General features: G+C 43.2%; 2 protein-coding genes across 3 annotated transcripts in view; both read left to right on the forward strand.

Moving 5' to 3' along the window:
* The window catches only part of chm (CHM Rab escort protein), a 30,508-nt gene extending 19,523 nt beyond the window's left edge, over positions 1–10,985 (forward strand). For both annotated transcript variants that reach the window (XM_076979616.1, XM_076979617.1), the window contains 6 exons: positions 374–478; positions 1,496–1,559; positions 2,900–2,996; positions 5,884–5,994; positions 9,339–9,496; positions 9,743–10,985. In XM_076979616.1, the coding sequence (XP_076835731.1) occupies positions 374–478; positions 1,496–1,559; positions 2,900–2,996; positions 5,884–5,994; positions 9,339–9,496; positions 9,743–9,979 (772 nt within the window). In that variant the 3' untranslated portion in view covers positions 9,980–10,985. The remainder of the gene's footprint in view (positions 1–373; positions 479–1,495; positions 1,560–2,899; positions 2,997–5,883; positions 5,995–9,338; positions 9,497–9,742) is intronic.
* A 2,895-nt stretch (positions 10,986–13,880) lies between these two features.
* On the forward strand, positions 13,881–23,028 carry wdr55 (WD repeat domain 55). The gene is made up of 8 exons (XM_076980156.1): positions 13,881–14,151; positions 14,466–14,620; positions 15,053–15,153; positions 15,662–15,749; positions 15,951–16,130; positions 16,677–16,776; positions 17,706–17,875; positions 22,156–23,028. The coding sequence occupies exons 1-8, from the start codon at positions 14,083–14,085 to the stop codon at positions 22,490–22,492; spliced, it is 1,200 nt and encodes a 399-aa protein (XP_076836271.1). The 5' UTR covers positions 13,881–14,082; the 3' UTR covers positions 22,493–23,028.
* The last annotated feature ends 1,167 nt before the right edge of the window (positions 23,029–24,195 follow it).

Raw genomic sequence — 24,195 nt, forward strand, 5'->3', positions numbered from 1 at the left:
TCTGTGTGTGTGTGTGTGTATATGTGTGTGTGTATATGTGTGTGTGTGTGTGAAGACTGAGAAGGTCACACGTTTGCCCCTGGATCTGCACTAACACACTTTTATTACAAAACTTCAGTCTGACACAGATTTTCACTGTCTCCTGTTGCTTGGTGGCTTTTCTCTCACACTTAAAGTGGCATATCAGTCTAACCACTTACTGAATGTATTCTCAGTTTTTCCTGGTCAAGCTTTAAAAACTTGGTTTTTCTTGGCAAAAAGTTTGAGGCCAGACGTAATTGTCAGGTGAATCTCCAGCTGGAGAGCCTTAGAGCGACAAACAAATGGACATTTTACCTGTGACTCACCTGTTCTGCCCTGTTTATCTTGAAAGGTGTAAAGCTGTAATTGACACGCATGGCCAGCGAATCAGCTGCAACCATTTTGTTGTGGAGGACGGCTACCTCAGAGATGAGCAGAGAGCAAAGACCTCACACAGGTAGGTGGGGAGGGGGTTGTGGTGCCCCTTTTTTCACAAGCAGCTTTCATGTACCAATCTGTAACGTACTTGAGACGGACACGGTAACCACAGAAACAGCAGGGCAGAATTTACTGCCGTGAATCAATCCCACTTCCGTTGAGCCGGAGCACATGTAACCCAACACACTCTACTCAACTCAGCAGTGAAATTATACTGGGTTCCAATGCCCGTTTTGGTTTATGTTTTGACTTTTAAGTTTTTTGGTTTGTTGGGTTTTTTTATTTATTTTTTAGCGCTGATCACAGCTAAATTACCATGGCACAAATCATTTAAATTGAAACCATTGTTGCTGTCAATAACCTGTGGCGGTGGTGACATGCAGTGGTGACCTGTTGGAGAAAGGCACCACGCACTGCTCAGTGGGCAGTATTTATCGGCCACTAAAGAAGGCTGCTTCACTGTCAAATCGTACATTCCCTGTCTCTTATTTGTTATTTGAAGTTTATTTTGTTTTCGCGCAGATGTGTCACCAACATATTTGAGTAAATGATTCATTTAATCTCTTATCCAGTTTGACATCTATTGGTGAATGAAATCTAAAGGGTACAGTAGTGCTTTAAGACCTTTTGTGAACTTTGGCAGAATATGATGCATGTCTGGATATATCCTCTAGCAGCTTAAACTGACTTATTTTATTCTTATAGACTCAAATTACTGCTGAATGTCTAAATACTGCATAAATGAAGTACCAGTTCAGAACCATCGCCCCTTATATCAGCAATGTTAATTGCAACCCCTTTAAATTGTAATGGACCAAATTAGATTTAGTGTTTCAGTTTCTCCTTCCTCTCTCCTCTCACTCATTCTCAGTCATTAATCTTTGACTAACCCTAAACTATGTTGGCATAAACTGCATCACTGTTGTTTCTTTTCTTTCTTGTTTATATGTTTATTAAAACACTGGTATTGATTAAAGTGAAATATTTGTTTTAACTTTGCTGGATGTATGTGTGTGTCTCGGATATGATCTCATAGGCAGATCTCCAGAGCAGTGGTCATCACAGATCGATCGGTTTTGTCCTCCGATTCTGATCAGCAGGTACTTATTTGTGGGTGGGCGTGTCTTTCTGCCTGTTTATCTAGCTGGCTGGCCTGTTCTTTTCATTATTTTTTCATCTTTCTCTCTGCCCCCCCTCCCCCTGCCCCAAGCATCCTCTCTATTCTTAATCGCAAACAAAAGGAGGCCCATCACAACTAAAACGCCTTCTCGCATATCCTTGCACGTATTTTAAATTCGGCCGTCCTCTGCTGTCCGCGTTTGCATGCGTGTGCCCGTGTCCTGCGTGTGCCAGCCTCCCGCCACTGCGCGGTGTTGCTTTATGCTGCCCGTCACGTTTGTATGGATTCTTGGGAAGCGTCCAAGAGTCAGCAGGCAGAGAACGAACAAAACATCAGAGCCGATTTGTGGGATCGTTACCGCAGTTTTGACGTCCCGCTCGCGAGCATTACGTTCCAAAGTGAATTATGAGGAAGAAGAAAAGCGTTTCAGTGAAAGGCGCGTAATCCCGCTCTCCCTAACAGCTTTGGAATTTGATGAATTAATCGGAGTGCAGGGAGAATGAAAGGTGACATGCTAGCATCCACCGAGGCTAATTTGAGTGCCACAGATACGGATGGTGGATATAGGTCTCGTAGATGAAGAGCACATGAGCATCATGGTTGATAAATTCAATATGGAATTTACATTTGAATTTGGATTTGAATAGAGGCCGAACACTCATTCAATCAGCTCTCAGTCTGGCCTGGTTTGATCTCCCTCAAAAACCTGCAATTGAGTATTCGCACACATACATGCACGCACACACACACACGGACTCGTGCACTCAAAGCGTATGTAATTTCTGCTCATTAGACTCGGTGGAAATTCATATCTGCTTCCTGACACAGTGTGGAAATGAAATATTACATGACTGTGTGTGACAAAACATAATTAAATATTAAAGCTGGTTTTAATTAGCTGCTCATTCGTTGCACTTACATTCATGAGAGGGGAAAGAAGTTGCTTTTTGAACTTTCTCTTTTTTTTTTTTTTTTTTTATACCCCCTCCTTGAGAGCAAAGGTGTGTTCACTTGATTTGAAAAGCTGGCCTTAGTTGATCTGAAAACGGAAGAGCCGTATGAAAACGTCTCGAGTCGTGTAACAGGATTATGGGGATGTCGTTTGGTTTGCAAAGTGTTTAGCTAACAGGATTTTTCCCTGTCTCGCCCACTTCATTATTCAAGTGCAGCTGCTGTGTGTGTGGACCTTTTGTTGGCACATGTAATTCAGTGTGTGTGTGTGTGTGTGTGTGTGTGTGTGTGTGTGTGTGTGTGCACTCATGTGAGGAAGAGAGAGTGTGAATGCCTGAATGTTTAATATCCGTATGCCTCTGCGTGCAGATCTCGTTGGTGACCGTGCCTCCTCTTGAGTCCTCTTCTCCAGCCGTGAGGGCCGTGGAGCTCAGCTCTTCCTCCATGACCTGCATGCCCGGAACCTGTAAGTCTCCATGGCCGCCCCTGAGATGTCGAGATTCGCACTACATTGTTGAGATGTACCATCTACTATGGTTTGGTTTTCATTTACCACAGGCCTACTGCACACTAATTAATGTTGCCTGAGGCAATTTTCCCTCAAATTCCCCTGTGGTCATTCAAGGCATCTGTGGTTTGATTTTCAAAGCCAAACAGCAGTGAGCGAATAATTCTGTACAGTAAGTTCACTAACCTCATTTAGATGCACTCCTGAGTACATTTTAACCCATATGTGAGGGGAAATGGTGTCGCTGAGGATAAATAGGTTCACAAGTACATGACCCACATTTATTTGGTGCAGTATCCAGCTAACCGGTGGCCCTTACAAGTGGCTGTGGATCTGCGACATGCCCCGGACCTGCCGCTGTTGTTACCATGCAGACCGCCTCCGCCCTGTTCACGCCACTGACAACTCTGCCATCAACTCCATTGTTATTTATGGAAGTTATTCTTTTTGTTACGCCGACATTATTTTGCTATCAATCACGACGGGAGAGGAGAGCGGCTTTGGGTGGAGATGGATCGTGGTCTTGGCGCGGGGCCCTGGCCACTGGCTCTGTCTTGATGGGAGGAATAAGGAGCTTAATCAGCGGAACTTCACTTCCTCTCGCTGGGAATTGACTTGGGGCTGAATGGGGTGGGGAGGGGGTGGAGTCTCTGTGCAGAGCTAGAGCTGGCACCCCCCCCCCCCCCTAAGTCCCTGATTCCCAGGTGAAGAGACAGGAATCACTCTTCTTTTAAATAATCCACTTCCTCGTTGGCACATCACTCACAATTGCTTTGGACGATGATGATGATAGCAGTCTCGGAGAAGGTGACAGAGTGTATTTAGCACATAATTGCTGGTGGCCACCATTTTGCTCATGCTATAGAAAATGTGTAGAATCTCAAGGGTGGAGTCTCAACAAGACTTAAATTATTGGTCAGTGTTTAGACATGTTTAGGAAGATAACATCTGAGCAGCAAATAATTTAAATATTTAAAGGTGCCATGTAATGGATTTCACTATCTTGAAATTGTTCTCTGATGTCTATATAGAAGGTATGTGACTTTGGTCGGGGTGAAAAATGCCCAGATGCTGTTTTACATGCCCATTTACAACCCTATGATTTGGGCCTAGAATGAAACAAGCCATTTTTTTTTACAACCCTTTTTTGTGAGTTCATGAATAATGGATGACCTCTGCTCTGATAGGCTGGTATTCAGCCAGGCACCATGGTTGCTCACAGAATCAACAGGTCGAAATCATAGTCGTTAGCTAACTGCAAGAGGTGAGCCATAGAGTGATTAAACATTCAACTATATTTTTGAACCTGAATCAAAGGATATTTCAGTTCTCAAACACAGCTGATTTTAACAGATTAACTAGCTAAATCACGAGTATGATGTCTATACTGCTGTATACAGTAGATCTCTCTAAGCAACCAAACTAACTAGTTAACTTAGTTTTATTTTGTTAACTAGACAGCCGAAAGTAAAAAAGATTAGGGATAAGGGAATGGCAAAGACGCATCTTGTATTGTAGTATTGTAGATGAAACATGGACTATTTCTTTGAATGGGACATAGGCAGATGCATAAAATGAATCTCCATGTAAATAAGCTAGCTAACTAGATTGTCCTAGTATTTAGCTAGCTATGCTAGCTAGTTACTTAAAGCTACCAGTACTAGCTAATTGCTTTCAGTCTTGACAACAATAGCAAAGTAAAGTAACTTAAAGTTGTCAGGTCCCTGAAACGTTTGATGCAAGATGATGTGGCTTCAACCAACAAAAAACGGATAAAATCACATAGGCTTGCTTGCAGGTAGCCATCAGGGTTGTGATGCGAATAAAATTGGAACGTCCTCATTTCCATGTCAAATGTTAAGCAAAGCAATCTTGATTTCATGTAGAGTATCAGAACCTAGAGTGAAATGTGAAGTTCTAAGTACTGAACCATTCTTAATCAGATATGCCAATGGTAAAAACTGTTTTCCATTCTGTGGTACATTAAGCAAACATTAGCTCATTTAAGGGTATGAAATGTGATGGACCTGATCTTTTAATGAAACAGGTTAAGAGAAATATCTTTTCGTTAATTGTTTTTTATAGCCTATAAAGAAGCTTTCAGAATTTATTTTATGCAGTGAAACTGTTTATGCATACGAGCCTATGTTTTTCTTGGTAGTGCAGTTTCTGTTGAGAGAATGTTTTATGTCCGAACATAGAACGTAACTGCATTAAACTTTCTCTGCCTTGGCTGTATATTGGCCATCGCCGAGGTTCCACTTTCTCTCGGGTCGAGGTGAGAGTAATTCTCCGAACTTGGCAATGTCTCCCTCACAGTCTTTAAGGCTCACGTGCCATATTATCCTACAAACCTTTGAACAGAGAAAAAATGATGAGTAGTTTTTAAGTTGAGTTCAATGCATAACCTATGAATGAAGTCAGTCCCCCTGAAACAAGATCAGTGGTTAGACAACACGACTAAGTTGGGGTTTGAACACGAGAGAAGAACCAGCCTGAAACGTTACTTCAGCTCCTGCTGATTCCCATTAGCGTTGGCCCTTCTCTTGTTTGAGTGCTTGAGTGATTGATGCAAACCTATGGAAGCCCCTCTGATCCTGTAGGAACTTTTGTCCATAGACACCGCATGCCACAACTGTGATTTGAACCTGAAGCACTCCAAAGCAAAAATTTCACCAGGAGTCCATTTGGAACTTTTGATCAAACTTCAAAGCAAAATCCTCCATATTGTTCCTTTAGTTTTTGCCAGCCTGTAAATAAAAATGAATTCTAAAGTTTTTGGTTTATGCACCATTGTAGTAAATGTCCAGAAACCCAGAGGTCGGTGCCTGTGCTCCTTCAACAGATTTGGTCCACTTGACCTGCCCAGCCTTGGGGTCGGCGCGTGAAGACCTGGCACCAGTAGTATCCAGACTCTTCCACGTTCCCAACAGCCCTGAGGAGGAACCCGTGCAAGGTGAGGCCGCCATCTCCATCACTTCCTATCAACATCCCTTACCCCACCCCACCCCTTTCCATCCATCTTTGCATTATTGACCTCCGACTCCTGGCCCCTTGCCCAGCACGTGAACTCCTCTGTTCCTCCTGCTGCCCTTGTCCGAGCCCACCGTCCGCACTGACACATGGAGATGATCTGCTTCTTCTTCTTAAAGAAGAAAGATCTCACGTTGCCATGACATTCACCAGCGGGGGCCCAGCGGCGAGCCCTTATCGGCAATAATGGTGATGGATATGAATGGTAGCGTTGCTGGAAGTGGGGGGGTGGTGGAGAGACTGGGACCAGTCTCTCATGACATTGATTCCCATTACACTCTGTCAGGGTCTGCCCGGCTCCTTGACTGTAAATTGGAGGGCGGCCTCGTACGCAATCTAGCGTCGACGTTCAATCACAGGGACAGAAGCCAGTCGTGTTTGAAGGGGATGTTTGTTTAATTAATTTATTAGCATGTTGAACAACCCTGATATGTATTTGTTTTCATTTGAATGTAAATTCACTGAGAAGGGTGAGCGGTTGAGCCTGTTCATGGACTCAAATTCGCTGTTAAAATGTGAAGCCCTTAATATTTAGATCTTGGGAAAGCATTTTGTATTACCCAGAAATGTTCTAAAATATAATTCGATGATTAGGGACTGCAGTTACATAGATGCCACTTCCCAGGGCAAAAGGCACCTTTGTTAGCTAGTTTTTAGTGCCGAACTTGAAATGATGACACCATCCTGACCAGCCACAGACGTCTCTGGATAAGGGTGGCGATGATGACCGTCGTTTTTTTTTTATGGCTCTGCCTCTACAGCCATGAGACAAGGTCATCAAAAGAGTGCTACAGATTTCCAGACGAAAACCTGTCTGCGTGCCTCCATCTTCCTCTCTCTCGCTCACCCTCCTTTTCTCTCCATCATCATCGTCACCTCCTCTACCCTTCCTTTATCTTCATCTTTTTGCTGATTTCCTTCATAGACCAGCTTTGGCTACACCTTTCTTTCTCTCTTTCTGTCTTTCTTTCTGCCCATAGCTCTTTATCTCTATGTCTCCGTTTTCTTCATTTATTCTCGAACATCTTTTTCAATTTCTCAGTCTTACATTTATTTTTCTTCTCCATTTTAAGTGCTTCTAGGTGCAAACAATTACAAACGACTGTTATGTGTGTGTGTGTGTGTACGATCATCTATACTGTGCTCAGGTGCATTGCCAGTGTTGCGGAGGGGTGTGTATTCGGGCCTCACTCTACACACACCCCTTTTTATCACAGGAATGAGGTAGTAGTATTTTAATTAAAATGTCAGAACAAATACTGGCAGAGGTCTTGAGGATGAATCACTAGATAAGGGAAGCAGTGGGCCAGAACAGGTCAAAGAGACAAAGTCACCTGAGCGACAGATTCTCATTCATTCTGAGAGAGAGAGAGAGTGTGTGTGTGTGTGTGTGTGTGTGTGTGTGTCTCCGTTTCTGTGTGTGGGGGTCGGAGGTTACTGCGTTTGCAGTGAGGTCTTATTTTGAATCTCTTGTGTTTCAAAGTGGGGTCAAGTAGAGGAATTCAGATACTATGCTAATATCACTGCATGACACACACAGTGTGTGCTCTTTCCTTCACCCACAATGTTTGATTCACAGAACAAACGGTGCTAAGTCTACTGCGTGCAGTTTCTTCACGGTGTCGTGATCTGAGCTGCACGCTGCTGTTTGTTTACTTTAGTGTGCATGTGTTTCTGTTCACGTGGGATGCCCGAGTGTGTTAGAGGTGGCTGTGATTTGGGTGTGTGTGAAGTTGTAGGCAAGTGTTAGGCCCATCAGGAACCGTGGTGTATGCTAATCTGACATTTTTCACATCTGTATGTGTGTGGCTGTGTGCTCCCGTGCTTGTGCGTGCGTGCGTGTGTGTGTGTAGCGCATACAGTGTGCTTTTTAGCTGCAACTCCTTATACTTGGAAAAAGAACTGACATTAGCGCCTTAGCCGTACTTTATCAGTACGTTGTTCAGACTTCGATACGGTAAAGACAGGAAGGGGTTACAGATAGGGGGCTTTTGGTAAAAGGTTATTCGGTCCAGTTCTGTGCCATAAATGGTTCAAAGTTATATTAGCCGTCGGTTTTGGTAGTGCAGCCCCCCCCCCCCCCCCCTTTATTTATTTATGTATTTTGAGGGCCGGGTGGTCTTTTTGAAGTGGCGTTAAACATTGATGTCTCCCACACCTCTCCCCCACCCCCTAAAACCCTTACCAAATTAAGCAAATCACTGAGCCACTGCGGGCAGGAAAAGGAACACGCGTCATAATTGTGTGACATTTGGGTAATGACCATGTTGACATTTCAGACTGACACCTCCTTTCTCCGTACTTTTTCTAGCCTTTCTTTTCCCACTTCATTTTTTTCTTTGGGGGGATGGGGGGGAAGCTCGTGTACTTAAAGGGTAATGATACCGACTGACAGCTTTACACTTCCAACAAGACACATGCACACCACGTACATGCGCACACACACACACACACACACACCTCTTACGTTTGACCATATCCCTATTCTCAACCTTGGCCAAAGGTGCCATCAAACTGCGGTGACAGCCTGTTTAAGTGTTGTGCCTGGCAGCACAATAACTACTCCTTATTGCGCCGTATTATCAAAAGAAAAAGAGGTTTGTAAAGTTAGCTTTAGCCAGCGTGGTTTTGTGAGCTTAAAAGATACTTGAGTTTGACTACAGCAAAGTGATGGCGCGGGAGCTTCAAGTAGCGTTTCCCCCAGGAGAACCACCGGCACACCCCTCCCAGATCAAGCCTGCTCGTCACGGCGCAGGTTTATAGCACTTCGCTAACGGATTCTTATACGGTGCATGATGAAAGAGTGAGAGATGAGAGCGGGTTTGTTCAGGAGATATGCCTTTGTCCAGATGGTCTACTTGGTTGGGGGGGCTTGGTGAGAAAAAGCACCTTAACAGATCAACTCTTGTCTAGCTTGGTAGCTCGGCTAGTTTATCACCTTTTATGTTATTAGGATTAGCGAATGCAATGCTGTCATGTTCCTGATGTGGTGGAGGTTCTTGGTCCTGCTTTTTTTTTCTGAAGCGCTATGTTTAGCGATTGGCGCTAAAGGGCCTTTGCCATGGCATAGGCTAGCTCAAGATCCTGGACACCGTGGTCAAATGTGTTCAGCAGTTTGAGAAAACCAAACCCAAGGTCAATATTGCGTCTCCCTTTGCCTCTCGCTCCCTTTACTGGAGTTACTGGCTTTCGGTCTGCTCCTGTGACACCGGCCGTCTGTTTCTCTGGTGTCTGGAGCAGCTGGGATAATGGCGGTGTCATGTGCAGGGTCTGAGGAGAGTGAGAAGCCTCTGGCATTGTGGGTCATGTACTTCAACATGCGCGACACGTCTGGCCTGGACACCAGCTGCTACAGTCTGCCCAGCAACGTCCACGTCTGCACCGGCCCTGACGCCAACCTGGGTAGCGACTACTCCATTAAGCTGGTGGGTCCACAAGGAGGCGCCATTGAGCAGCTAGATGGGAAATGCTAACTTGTAAATAGTAATATTGTGACTTGCAATCACATATTCTGTGTTGGTGTTCTTAATTTATTTCATGATGTGTGTGGCATCTTATTTCAAAATTAGTTATTGGTGCATAAAAATGTATTTAAAAATGCATATTCAACTCTGCATATTCAAAGCAAAATCCCTTGTAATGTAACACAATTATGTGATTTGTGTGCGTAGGCCGAGTCTGTGTTTAATCAGCTCCTTCCAGATGAGGAGTTCTGTCCACCGGCGCCGAACCCTGAGGACATCATATATGATGGCGATGGTGCCCAAGGAGAAGGTGCCAGCTTTGAGGAGGAGAATGGACCTGAGGAGAATGGGCCACCATCTGAGAGCTCTGAAGAGTGTACAGACAGTGCTACCCAGCGACCCAACACTGAATCTGATGTCCAAATTCCATCCACAGAGGAATAGCCCCTCCCCCTCACTTAAGGTCCATTCATCAAACTCCTCCCCTTTTCTCAGTGGCCACCAACCTTCCCCTTGGGTATCTTCATTCATCAGAGTTAAAACACCGGGGTCTACATACACTGTGTAGTTACACAGCTCTCCAGGAAGACGGTTTGTGGCCACTGACTGACGATGGTGTGTCCTTTGAATGTCTCCGAAGAAGATGTTCTTCACTCTTCCACTACTTTCCGCAAAAGCCCTGCAAATAGTAATAACAATAATCGTAATAATCAAAAGCAGATGAAAAGCAGAAGCTCCATGCACTGTGTACATGCATCTGAATGGGCCAGCTCCATATAGTCCTGTTCATCCACATCCAACTGCCAGTGCCTGAAAACCTTCCTATGGTCTTATGGTTCTGAGGACATCAGTCTTGGCATGCAAATATAACACTAGCCTGCAGCTCCCAACAGGCAGTTTCCTTGCAATGCAAAACTATAAAGCAGGAAAGAAGACAGAAACATCAGTAGTTCTGTAATGATGAGCTTGTATGTTCCGGGGGGTTTCGTGTTATATGTTGACTTGGGTTTATTTTCGCCTCCTGAAACCTTGGTGTTACGGTCCCCGTTCAGACGATCTCCTCATTTCCCCACACTTAGTTCTGCCCATTTGAGTTTGTACAGGTTAACTGGGGTGTGGCTGAGGTGCCTGCTGACATGGACCCATTTCACATGGAGAATGTGGGCACATCGATTCGAGGCACCTCGTTGATACTTCCAACAAACTTTTTGAGGGGGGATTGTATTGCAAGGGATCTTTGTGAAGCCGTTGCCATTTGGGGTCTTTCACGAAGCCTTAGAAGACTCTGGTTGCCAAGGACTGCTGTTTCATAGTTCAGACTAAATGCTGTGGTCCTCTTTGACTGTGCCATCAGTGCTGTCCTGTTGTCCTTACGTAATGTATGCTTTGAAATGAAATGCTATTACATTATTGTTTGCAAACGATTGCTAATATTAAATATTTGAACTGAGAGGAGTATATGTATTTTTCTCCAGTGTGTGTGTGTGCGCGTGCGTGCAGAACCATCCATATATCTCCTCTAAATCAGCAGAAGTGTATGTGAACATACAAAACCAAAGCTGCGGTCTCCTCCCAGACTGATATCCAGAAGCCTCTCCTGCAGAGTCTCGAACAGGTGAAGACGTGTTTCCACTAGGCCAGGCTCCAGTGCAGAGTGACGCCGCAGCTGTTGGCCACAGATTGAACATTACCGAGGATCTCTCTCGGTATCTGAACATTAGCTGTTTACCTGCAACGATGCTGAGGTGAAAAGTGGGAGAGAGAGAGAGAGAGAGAGAGAGAGAGAGAGGGAAGGGGGGGGGGGGGGGGAAGCACAGTTTGATGACATTTGGTTTGCGCTGCCACGGCTGAACAGATGGCTCATTATGGCTGCGAGGGCGAAGGCGTCCCTCGCAAGCGCTCGCCGTCTTTTGTTCCGCGGGAATTTGATAGGGGCTCTGCTGAGGGTGTTTACCCGTTCGGCTGGGGGAATGAGTTACGGCCCGACACATGGCCCCGGTTAGTCCCGGCACGGAGAAGGCGCGCCGGGCGGCTGGAAATTGGCGGAACGGAGCGCTCCCCCGACGCCGGGAAGAGGCGTCGTGAGCGAGGGGGCAAACTGAGCGGTTCTCCTTTCTGGGGGCAGCTTCAGTGGAGTAGCTCCAGTCAGTGGAGTAGCTCCAGTCAGTGGAGTAGCTCCAGTCAGTGGAGTAGCTCCACTCGATGTGTGCACGGGGCTACTGCTAGGAGCTGAGGGTTCACTGGTGCCTGTACCGCTGGAGGATTCTCTTCACACGATACAGCACTGGCGCCCCATGCAGTGGATCACAGTGGCGGAGTGCTGTGACCTGCACTGCAGTCTTTGAGATTTCGTTTCACTGGACCTTCTGAAGTGACAACATTGGAAACGGCAGATTTAGGTCTTTTTTGTTTCTCGACCTTGCAGGAGATCTTATATGCCGTTTAAATCGATGCTTAAATTTTACGTACCATCTTCATAATTTCATGAAAATCCTTTATCTCCCACTGTTCTGTTTAAATTTGGGCGAGATTATATTTCTTCTCTTGAGTGACCCAGCCGCTCAATAGTATCATTGGGAATCAATTTTCTGCATGGAGAGTCTTGACATTCAAATGTAAAAGGGTAGAAAGTGCCACAGGCAAGACACCTAGTGGGGGCCCACACTTCCAGTCACTGTGGGATGCGTTCAGCAAGACAAACCTTCAGGGATCCACTCGGAGGTGTTGTGAGACGTTTCTCACTGAATTTTGGAATTGGGCATACAGCTGTCCCTGCACCTCTGAGGCAGCCCTGCCTGTGTGTCGTTTGATTCACAATGAGTTTTGATTCTACAGAGTTTTAGGGCGTTCATCGCAGTGGCAGAGCTAGACTTTTTTTCAAGGGGTGTCCAAAGGGTGAGCAAGGCTTTATCAGAGGGGTCCATATACAAATGATGAACGAAAGGAAAATATTTGACCATTGGCAGTAGGGGTGGCAAGGCCTCTGTTGGGGGTGGCAGTAGGGGTGGCAGTAGGGGTGGCAAGGCCTCTGTTGGGGGTGGCAGTAGGGGTGGCAAGGCCTCTGTTGGGGGTGGCAGTAGAGGTGGCAGTAGGGGTGGCAGTAGGGGTGGCAAGGCCTCTGTTGGGGGTGGCAATTGCCACCTCTTTGGCTCCGCCACTGGTTCATCGAAAACGTTAGTTCCTGTGAAGCAGGCTGATTTTAAGTTATTTTAACTTTTGAAGTTCAACGTGACTGTAACACGAAATTTTACACCTGCAGGCCAACAGATCTTACTGACCTGAAACAATGATCTAAATATCAGTATATCTCGGCTATGTTTTTGGCCATTGTCACTCAGCCCGTATTAAATGACACGTATGTGACTTAAAATGACTACGAACTGACCGGAATGCCAAACTGTCCTGGGAACTGCCGTATCAAATGTCTGGCCTTTTCATAGGAGTAATCAGCAGGTCTGTCAACAGGCTTACGGGCTCTGTTTATCGAAGTAATGAGGGCTCGTTTTTCTTGACAGCACGGGTGGGGTGAAGCATTTCTACAATATTCTGAAACACAAAGAGGGCAGGAGGGTCTCAGAGGTTGTGTTTACGACTGCAGTCTGCCCTCATGAAACTTACTCAAACATGTTTTGCATTCTAATTTTACTGTTTGTAGAAAAAAAGGGTTTTAAATGTGTGATTTTTAGCTTGACCTTAAATTGCATAATGAACAAATTTCTGAAAATATTTTGACAGTATGTTGCCATAAGTGGTGTGTACAATTAAACGGCAATTTCATTACAAACTAACCTTTTGTAGCAGAATTAGCTACTAAGTAATAATTGTGTTCAAATTTTGTTGACTCGGCGAAGGCTGCAAATGTATTAATTCTACTCGATGTGCTCCGTTTAGACATTTTTAAAATTATATTCAGGAGACTGATCAGTGTTGAGATAAAGATATAGCCGATAGCCCTGCTCTAGAAACAAATACCCATCACTGTTACCGACGAAACATGAGACCCTTTAATAATGATCTTAGCCTATGGTTGAATGTATACCCATGTACTTAGATGCATACTCCTGAGTAGTGTACATTAACATTTAAAAACTTTACATAACAGAAAAGGCAGTATTGAGTTTCTTTATTACAAATTGGCCAGTCAGGGTAGTATTTCTGGCATATGAAACAAGGCATAATGCGATAAGATCACTTACATTCACATCAATTCAATTTTGAAGGCGACGTTAAGATAACGTCATCTCGATGTGGACCGCAACACGTTTATTTATAGCGAATGTGCGCCTGTAATCGCACCATGTATGTGTAAATAATGCCATCTAGTGGCACATCAGTTAAATTGCAGTTAGTTATGCTCTTAAAGTTAGTTATGCTGACAGTTAGTTATGCTGTTTACTGCAAAGAATGTTTAAAATACAGCATATAAACTAAACCATCAAACTACTGATATTTACTTAACTTGAACAGCACTTTTAGCTTGTACGTTTGACCAATAAGTCATCGTTGACCTTTAACCTGGAAATAAACTCTACAAAACTACAAAAAAGATGGCGGCGCCCGAGTGGAAGCATGAAACTCCTCCCGACGAAGAAACGTTCGGCGTTTTAGAAGAGAATGTAGGTTCAGTCACATTCTTACTTATCCGAAAACACTAATGTATTCGACTGAATACATTAGTATTAGTATTAGCTGAATTACAAGTTGCTAGGTTAACAACTTTAGCATGCTAACGTTGGGTAGCCTCGTGCCTAGGTAGCAGGATGGTTTAACGGTGTTTAGGATGAGTTCTTAGACTGCAAATTGTTTTTACGCTGGAAAGTATTGCACAGAGGCTTGTAGTTTTGTCCTTTATAATGTCGCAATTGTTAAAATGCGTTTTAACAGAAGGATAGCATAGTGTAGCTGTGAATACTGTTTTTTTTAACGTTAGGAAGAGACAGAGGATGTCTCAACAGAGGAACCTCAACAACCAAAGATCAGAGAGACTCCAGAGGATATTAAACAAGATGCTATCGTCAATACACTGGCATTCCACCCTAAAGAGGACATTCTCGCAGCTGGGGACATTGACGGAGACATATATTTGTACGGTTTGTTTGTTTATTGTCATGGATATTGCTGAGAAGGGGGTCAACTCGACTCCAGTAAGATGAATAAGACATCAGATATGTGAATGGTGTGTTGGACAACACTCACGGTGTGTGTGTTTTCCCTTCCGTTCAGTTTACCTGTTTATTGCACTAATGGGTGAGCTAATGCATGCCGCCTGACACTGAATTATGCTGCTCCCACCTGTTGACAGCTTGACCTTATTGTTTATTGTCCGAATATGTAGTGTAGCTGCATTTGAGTAAAACAGTACTGATTCCAGGTCTTACCAGGATTCATTACCTGTGTAAATGAGGGCTGACCGAATACTCCCACGTTTGACCAGCCTCTCCAAAGCATCTTTACAGGTGTAAAGTGATGAGAAGGAACAAAGTCGTTCAATGCGGACTTAAACTTCGTACATTGCAGATACAGTTACTCTTGCACTGAGGGTGAGAACAAGGAGCTCTGGTCATCTGGGCATCACCTAAAGTCCTGCAGGAAGGTTGCCTTCTCGAGCGATGGAGAAAGTATGTCTTTACTGTGTGCTCTGGGGAAGTCTTGGTTTTGTCGTATCATGATCAGCAAATCATAGGATCTAGAAACATTTCAAATTAATTGTCTCACTGATTTGGAAGTGCAGCAATTAATAACAAAGACTGCTAGGTATTAAAGTGTGTTACCAATAGTGAAATAGTCTCCAATCTTTGCTTTGGGTATATTATGCCACATTGGTGAGGCTGATGATAGTGGCAGGGTGGTTTCTAGGTGAAAAGGAATTACTTCATGAGATATTTTAAGGAACAATTTGACCATAATGAAAGTTCAAGATCGAATAATATATAATAATAATTAAGATAATCTATATAAAGATAATGGTCTATCGTGAATATCTCCCCACCTAAAAGAAACATTGCATCTAAAAGTATAAAATTTTGCTTGCAATCCAGTAAACATAATGTAACATTCGCCTTTAAACGTTAGCATGAATTCAGTTATGTATTCTGCATGTTGATGTAAAAGCTTGTCTTTATATAGAATTGTTCAGCGTGTCCAAAGACAAGGCCGTTCACATCATGGACGTGGAGGCTGGGAAACTCGTGACGCGCATTCCGAAAGCTCACAGGTATTACCTGACCTGCTGAATCTGTGTGATACCACATGGTGAACTGAGTGTATTTCAATTTCACAAGTCCCACGTAGAGCACTGCTTGCTTGATACTGCTACTGTGTTCGTCAGTTATTTCCATAAGCCTCGTTTTCTAATGGCGAACATGTCAGCTGAGCTCTTGCTGCCTCTCCTGATCTCCCTCGTTCTTCTCTTTAGCAAACCCATCAATGCCTTGCTGCTGGTTGACGAGAACATCCTGGCCACCGGAGACGACGAGGGCACGCTGAACGTGTGGGACATGAGGAAGGGCACTGCGTTCATGTCCCTGAAACACCACGAGGACTACATCAGCGACATGGCCATCGACCAGGCCAAGAGGACTCTGCTCACCTCCAGGTAGCCATCCGATCGGGATCGGCTGGAGAGGCTGTTCGTATTGGAGCAGCCTGAAATATAGCAGCAGCTTGGTTCCGTTGGAGTAATCCACGAAATGTGCAAGCATGGCTTAAAATGAGTGTCGGCTAAGCCAGTTTCAGAGTTCTTCCATATACATGCTAACTAGCTTCTGATAATTTGACGTTCGTTATTAGCATTTAACGTGACGACGTTTCTAATAAACCAGTCCTTCATTTTCAGGACTTAGTTTAACACACCTGATCCTGTACCTTCTACAACCATGAATGAGTGGATCATGAGTTAGATGCAGGCAGGAACATGGATCTCTCGGAGTATGGATGTTGATGTACATGTGTTGGTGCAGGACCTGCAGTGTACATAATAGGCAAAGCACCATGCTTGATCTCTAGGGGCATCTGCAACTTGGTCAAAGTTCAGCAGCACTGTTGGCTTTACAGAGTGAGCTGTTACTCTCACAGACATTCTAGTCATCTAGTTGAGCTCTATTACACCAAAGTACACCCCTGTTTTTTATGTGTTTTCTAGTGGCGATGGAACTCTGGGAGTGTTCAACATAAAGAGGAGAAGATTTGAGCTGCTGTCCGAAATCCAGAGTGGAGACCTTACTTCAGTTTCCATTATGAAAGTGAGGCAGTTTCACAATGTCCTACGTTTACACAGAACACATTTGTGCTTATCTGTAATATTGTTGATTCATCATAATAGACAAAACCGAACATGCAGGATTGTGGCGGAGCTCTCAATATGTGGACACTGAATCATCACTGAGTCATTTATGTATTTGTATTATATATTTCAGAAGTACCACATCCCTTAATTCTAGATTCTACCTACACACCCTCCCTCCCTCCCTCAGTTGTGGGTCATGTCAGAAATCAAAGTGACCAATGCATTAAACATATAATTAAATACAAATCCAGGACTGGAAAGTGGATTTGAGGTTTTGAGTTACACTCTGGTGTAAAGAGTATTAATGTCCTGTTGTTTTTTTAAGCTAGAAACGATGTCAGGTCTGTTTTTGCCCCTTTCGTTAACGGATGTCCTTGGGTGCTTCCTCAAGTGTCCGATTTGGAGAGAGCAATCCTCTTAGTGGACTCACTGCCCTGAGAGAACCTGAACTATGAATTTATTTTGAAATGATTAATAAATATTACATGGTTAGGCTGCGATGGTCTAAATCAGTATTTGCTGTTCCTTATCCTACAGCCCAGTGTATGTTTTAATGCAAAATACAACAAGTAACCTGTAAGCTGTCTAAAGAATTGCCACGAATGGTCACACTACGAATCCTGGAAATGAGTAACAGAAGGGATTGCAAAAAAAAACCCCAAAAAGACTGCAGAGAGCAATAAACACATGAAAGCCCAGGGCAGGCGCTTCATAACACTGACACGGCCGGACCGGAGTCCGGCCAACATGGCCACTCAAAGAGCTTTGAACTACATCAGAGGCTAAAACAGCCATGCGGCCTGCAGCACTGCGTCACGCTGAGATGATGAGTGAAGGCTCCCAGCCAAGACTTCTTCATCGTTCCTCTTTGCTTCTCTTTGCCAGCGGGGACGCAAAGTGGTTTGTGGCTCCAGCGATGGGACGGTCTACATTTTCAACTGGAACGGGTTCGGGGCCACCAGCGACCGGTTCGCCCTGCGGGCGGAGTCTGTGGACTGCATCGTGCCCATTACGGACAGCTTGCTGTGCACCGCCTCTACGGATGGCGTCATCAGGTAGGAGCTTTGAGTGGTAATGCTTTGATTCCTTTCCATCTGTTTGCTGAGAACACGACTTAAGAAGTAAACCTACCAGGATGTTGTATTAATTACGGTTAGAAATGTCATTTGGACCATCTGAACTGCAGTCTTGGGTCCCATTCAGATGACATTCAGTAAAAATTGAAAATAATGTACAATTAATTTAGTAGAAAACTGTTTATATGGTTGACATTCTAAGTTGTCTAAAGTAAAGTCTAAGTTGAACAGTTTGAATACATAAATTAACTTTATTGTGAATTAATGACAACCCCCCTCCCCCCATATACTATATATGTATACAAATACTTTTGCAGTGTAAATGTGCCATATTTTGTCAATTGTGATTTTTCACCGCAATCAAAATTTGTCCTCCGCTTTTTACCCATCTGTGCAGTTAGAACACACACACACACACACACACACACACACTAGTGATTTCTAGGGGGCTGTGGATCACACGTGCCCAGAGCGGTGGGCAGCCCTAGCCCGGCGCCTGGGGAGCAGTTGGGGTTAGGTGCCTTGCTCAAGGGCACCTCAGTCATCGCCTCAGGTCTGGGAATCAAACCCACGACCCTCCGGTCACAAGACCAGTTCCCTAACCACCAGACCATGACTGCCCTTGGCTCAGTGGATCAGTAACTAGGGGCAACTAGGTCATGGGTTAAAGTTCTCCGTCACTACGACGGATTTCCGTCATTTGATTTTTTGGGGGAAAAAATCCGTCAAATCATAATAAACAACACACGCGCGTGCTATCTGTTTTGTGGCCGAGATATGATTCTCACTGGCGCTCATCAGCGCTGGATGGATGACGGCGGTGTCATTTGATTGACTTGCGGTTCATTCCGCCTTCAGATTTGCGGATGTTACGTAGAAAAGTTTTTACCCCCCTCCTGCCTGGCGTGATCGTAGCGCGCGACTTTGTACACCTGCGCGAACGGCAGAGGCTACTTGCTGCGTCACATTCTTTTTGCAGTGTAGACCGAAGCAATATGTGGTAGTATAAAGAAACACCCCTCAAAACAGTGGAATGAACATTTACCTGACCAATTGTAATGTTGCATTAGTGCTGGAATTTAGGCTAAAGTACTTTAAAATGCTTGAAAATGTAACTACTTCGTTTCACAACAAATATCTGTCTGACTGAACAGTTATTACGTTAACAAATACGAGCCTCTTGTAATTCCAGGACGAAACATGAGAGAACGTGAAGTCGTTAAGATTGGGCGTTTTGAAAATAAACCACCATTAAATAATGTGATAAAAAGCGAATTATTTCGAATCATTTCGAGTATATGTTTAAATATTTAACTTAAATTTAACGTTGAGAACGCGTTGAAATGGACCTTGAAAGTGACGTACAAGTGCTTTAATTCCACCTTATAAAGGTGTATGAACCCGGCAAACATGACTTGGTTCACTGCGCTGAAGCGCTGTGCGCGCGAAGTTACAAAATTCGAGAGGTGCACGACTGCGAGGCTCTCGCGCACGGGTGGAGTCACCGCGATTACGTCATTTTCGGCGTGCGGACCCTCGCGCTTCACGCCACTCGTGCTGCGTCAAGTATAAAGGCTTAAACCAGGCATAACATGGATGGTGTTATTCTGTTTGTTTTTAAAAGCTCTATCCAGTGGTGTTAAATTTTTTGTAACATACCTACTTAAAGCATGTAATCTTACGGCTTATGTTTTTGCGATGGTGAATCTGATAAAAACAAGAGAGCTTCATACCTCTCACCAGGATTCACTAAATTTGACTTGATCTTTAAATAATTTTCTGGAAGAGGACCCCCAGATAACTCCATTATATAAACATTTATGTACATTTATTGCTCAGGTGTTCATTCTCTCTTCTCTCCTTACACAGGCTGTTTAGATAAATATACTTTATAAATGTGTTTATTGTGTAGAATTAGGCAAAAGAGGCCGTGTCCCAACTACACCACATTTTCAGTAATTGCTGGCATTGTCTTTTGCCAGGAAAAAATTTTCAGTCAAATGAAAATTTCTTGCTTTAACCCATGAACTAGGTGCACCTTCTTCTTTCCGAGGCAGTCAGCTGGGTTTTCTACCTAGTTTCTACCATGGTCTAAATCACATGTGTCAAAGTCGAGGCCCGCGGGCCGGATTTGGTTTGAATTGATTATCTATGGCCCCCTGGATGATATTTGGTTTGAATTGAATTGATTATCTATGGCCCCCTGGATGATATTTAATTACTATTAGAACCGGCCCGCAGGCCACAGCCGCCCGCTGGTTTTTTGCACGCACAAACACTACATTCCCCACAATGCAACGGTAGCCCGCGAAGTCACTGCAGCGCGCACAAGCGACGAGGATCCGCGCGGTGAAAATGACATAATCGCAGTGGCTCCGCCCGTGCGCGAGGGCCTCGCGTGCTGTCGATTCGCGAGGTCGTGCACCTCTCGAATTTTGTAACTTTGCGTGCGCCGCGCCTCAGCGCAATGAACAAAGTCATGTTTGCTGGGCTCATACAAACACCTTTATAAGGTGGAATTAAAACACGTCACTTTCAAGGTCCATTTCAATATTTCCCAGCACCATAAACTTAATTATGTTAAATATTTATACATATATTCCAAATGATTCGAAATAATTGGCTTTTTTTATTTTTTTTATTCACATTACTTAATCGTTTATTTTCAAAACGCCCAATCTTAACTTCTTCACGTTCTCTCATGTTTCGTCCTGGAATTACAAGAGGCTCGTATTTGTTAACGTAATACAAGAGAACTGTTCAGTCAGACAGATATTTGTTGTGAAATGATTTCGAGCACTTTAGCCTAAATTCCAGCACTTTTCAAACCTTTATTACTTTATTAATTTAATGTACAGGACATGTTTTCTTTGAAGGAAGTTTGTTTTTATCTGTTTGCTTGTTGAAAAATGTTTTCACTTGAAATTAACGACAGATCCATACGAAAATATAGCTTTATTCATTTAAGCATTAAATAATATACACTGTGTTAGGTCTTGGTTCAATAGTCTATGTGCAATCATTTCAATATGTTTTAATAAACATTGAACCAGTCCGGCCAGCCCCGTCGACAGGGGGGGACAACCGGGTCTGTTGTCCCGGGCCCTAGGGCCAGGGGGGCCCATCAAAGAGCCCAGCAATTTATTTTTTATTTAAAGTCTATAATTTTTAAATAATCTTGAAATCTTTCATTAATATAAAATTATGTACTCATAATAAGCTCAATGGCTCAAATATATATGTTTTTTTTACCTATCTGCATATTTTCCATTAAGTGCATACACCCCCGCCTCCCACTGGAAAATGGTTTGATCCAGCACCGACTGTAGCCGGCCGGTATCCGCCCAACAGCGGGAAATACAGTGGTGGATAGTTAAAGTAAATACTGAAATCTGGAGCGCAGAAAAGAAAGGAAAAACATTTACCTGACGAGTTTTAAAGTTGCATTGTGTTCCAGGTTTGAAAAGTGCTGGAATTTAGGCTAAAGTACTTGAAAATGCTTGAAATTGTAACTACTTCGTTTCACAACAGTATCTGTCTGACTGAACAGTTCTCGTGAAGACGTTAAGATTGGGCGTTTTGAAAATAAACAACCATTAAATAATGTGATAAAAAGCGAATTATTTCGAATCATTTCGAGTATATGTATAAATATTTAACTTAATTAAGTTTAACGTGCTGGAAAATATTGAAATGGACCTTTAAAGTGACGTACAAGTGCTTTAATTCCACCTTATAAAGGTGTATGAACCCTGCAAACATGACTTTGTTCATTGCGCTGAAGCGCGGCGCGCGCGAAGTACAACATTCGAGAGGTGCACGACCTCGCGAATCAACAGCGCGCGAGACCCTCGCGCACGGGCGGAGCCACTGCGATTACGTCAATTTCGCGTAGGGGGGGGGGGGCACATGAATCTTTCTTGTCCCGGGCCCCAGCAAGACTGTCAACGGGCCTGAGTCCGGCCCTCGGCTTGTAGCAAATTTGGTTTTTTGGCCCTCGGTGTATTTGACTTTGACATCCCTGGTCTAAATGTTCTAAATTTGACCAGAAAACAGATGTTTGTTCAGTTTACATTTATGCATTGGTAAATTGGTGGCCTCAACAGTTATAACGTTCTATCTAATAAAATGTTAACTTGGTGTATAATGGGTTTGCAGTGTATTACCCAATAGACTGGCAACACAATGGAATTGCAGTGATTTAGTCATTAAAATGGGCATAGAATGTACTTTTTTCAGTGACTCCTCCCCCTTCACAGGGTCATCAGCATCCTGCCCAACCGAGTGGTTGGCAGTGTAGGACAGCACGCGGGCGAGCCAATCGAGGAGATTGCTCAGTCTCGGGACGGTCACTTTCTAGCTAGCTCCGCCCATGACCAGCTCATCAAGTTCTGGGACATTTCACACCTCCCCGACACAAGGGTGAGCGATTATCGGCGACGCAAGAAAAAAGATGGACGTCTGAAGGCACTCAGCAGTAAGGCCTTTGGTACAGGGGGGGACTTTTTCTCTGGACTGCTGGACAATAAAGACATGAAAACTGAGGAGGTGGAGGAGAGTGATGAAGAGGACGATAGTGACAGTGGCAGCGACTGACCAGTTCGGAGCCTGGAGCTGTGTGCAATGTGTTTATAGAATAGAATATTAAAAATATTGATATTTTTTTTTTTGTTAAATATGATCAATACACATGATTTGGTTGAAAGCTGTTGAAAGCTGTTATCTGCTGTTAACGTTTTAAAGAATGGAAATGGTAGCCAAAACTAGTACCATTTGGACACAGTTAGGCAATTTTGAATTTAAATATATAAATACATAAGCAGTGTCATGTAAAATTAATGAATTGGACTTTTCTATTTGATACTTCAGTATGTTTGAGAAGATGGATTTCAGTATCATAAATACGTTTACTGTTTAATTTTTTTAATATTCTGAAATAACCTTCTGTCATATACAGATTACAGATAAAATGGAAAAATAATATCAACATTTAATGAAAAAAAACCTTAAAAAACCTACATAAAAAAAACCTTAAATTTAACTTACTGAAATATTGTCCAGCAGTGCACTGGAGTAAGAAATGAATAATGGTGAACAGTTTTTGAAATGTAAATAAAAAGCAGTTCAGTGCACTCGCATTGTGAATGTGGTATTAAGCATTTAAGAAAATTAGATTAGATTAGAAGTCATTTTCTGGTGGTTCTATCACTTGGCTCTATCAAAGATGCCAAAAAGTCTCATATGTCTAAAGAGCCAAGGACACAGTCATGACTAGCTGGTCTAGCTTTATGTAGCTAGGTAGGTTACATCCACCATTCCACTGCTAGGTGATACTTAATCTGGCTTGTTCACCTGCCTAAACAATGAAACAAAATATTTTGTTTTCAGACAACATTACCAAGAGGGAGCGTATGTAGTAGGATCAGTACTGACCATAATATGGATTCTTGAGGAATCCCACAGCCACTGAGATTGACTGGTGAAAAGTAGTTGCCAATATTAATTAAATGCTATGGATACCACAATACCAAGATCAATGCTGTCAAATGCTGCACTGGCGTCTAATAGCATTAAGATGGCGCCATCTTCAGAATTAATCATTTGTGACATTTAACAAAACAGTAATAGAAAAGCCATAGAACCAGACTGGAATGTTTAAACAATGTCATTGATTCTCAGACAGCTATATTTGAGATGGTAATTTCTTAAATGTTATATATTTTTTTAATGTTAAAAAAGAAATGATAATTTCAAAACGGGATCAATATTTAGACTTTTTAAACTGCATAACTGCACCTTTAAAGCATTTGGGACAGTATCTATGGTTAAACAGGTCACTTTTGATTCAGATCAAGTCCTGGAAGACCACAAGTTTAGTCTGGTGCCATTTGCTTTCTATGTTTTAAATATTCCATTTTAAAGTGTGTATGTGATCATTATACCATTGGTACAATTTAAAAAAATGTTTCCATAGGATTAAAGAGGCTAGCCTTCAGGGATCTAATAAATATTTAGGGATCCTAATTATTATATCACTAATGGACAATTTGTTTGTATTTGTTCCTCAAGCCAAACAAAAAAGTCAGAAACCGCTCAAAGTGCTGTAGCAATTTAATTCAAACTATTAAATGAGGTAAGCAGACAATGGCAAGCACATTGCATGTATATTTCATGTGATGTTGGGATTGCTGAATACTAGATACCTCAATTCTAAATTGGTTCTTACTAGAAACTTGGATTATATCCAACACAGGATTAAGAGGCTAACCCTCAGGAATATTATCATACATACATAAAAT

Source organism: Brachyhypopomus gauderio, chromosome 18 (genome assembly GCF_052324685.1).
Source record: "Brachyhypopomus gauderio isolate BG-103 chromosome 18, BGAUD_0.2, whole genome shotgun sequence".
In the NCBI taxonomy this organism is placed as follows: Eukaryota; Metazoa; Chordata; class Actinopteri; order Gymnotiformes; family Hypopomidae; genus Brachyhypopomus; species Brachyhypopomus gauderio.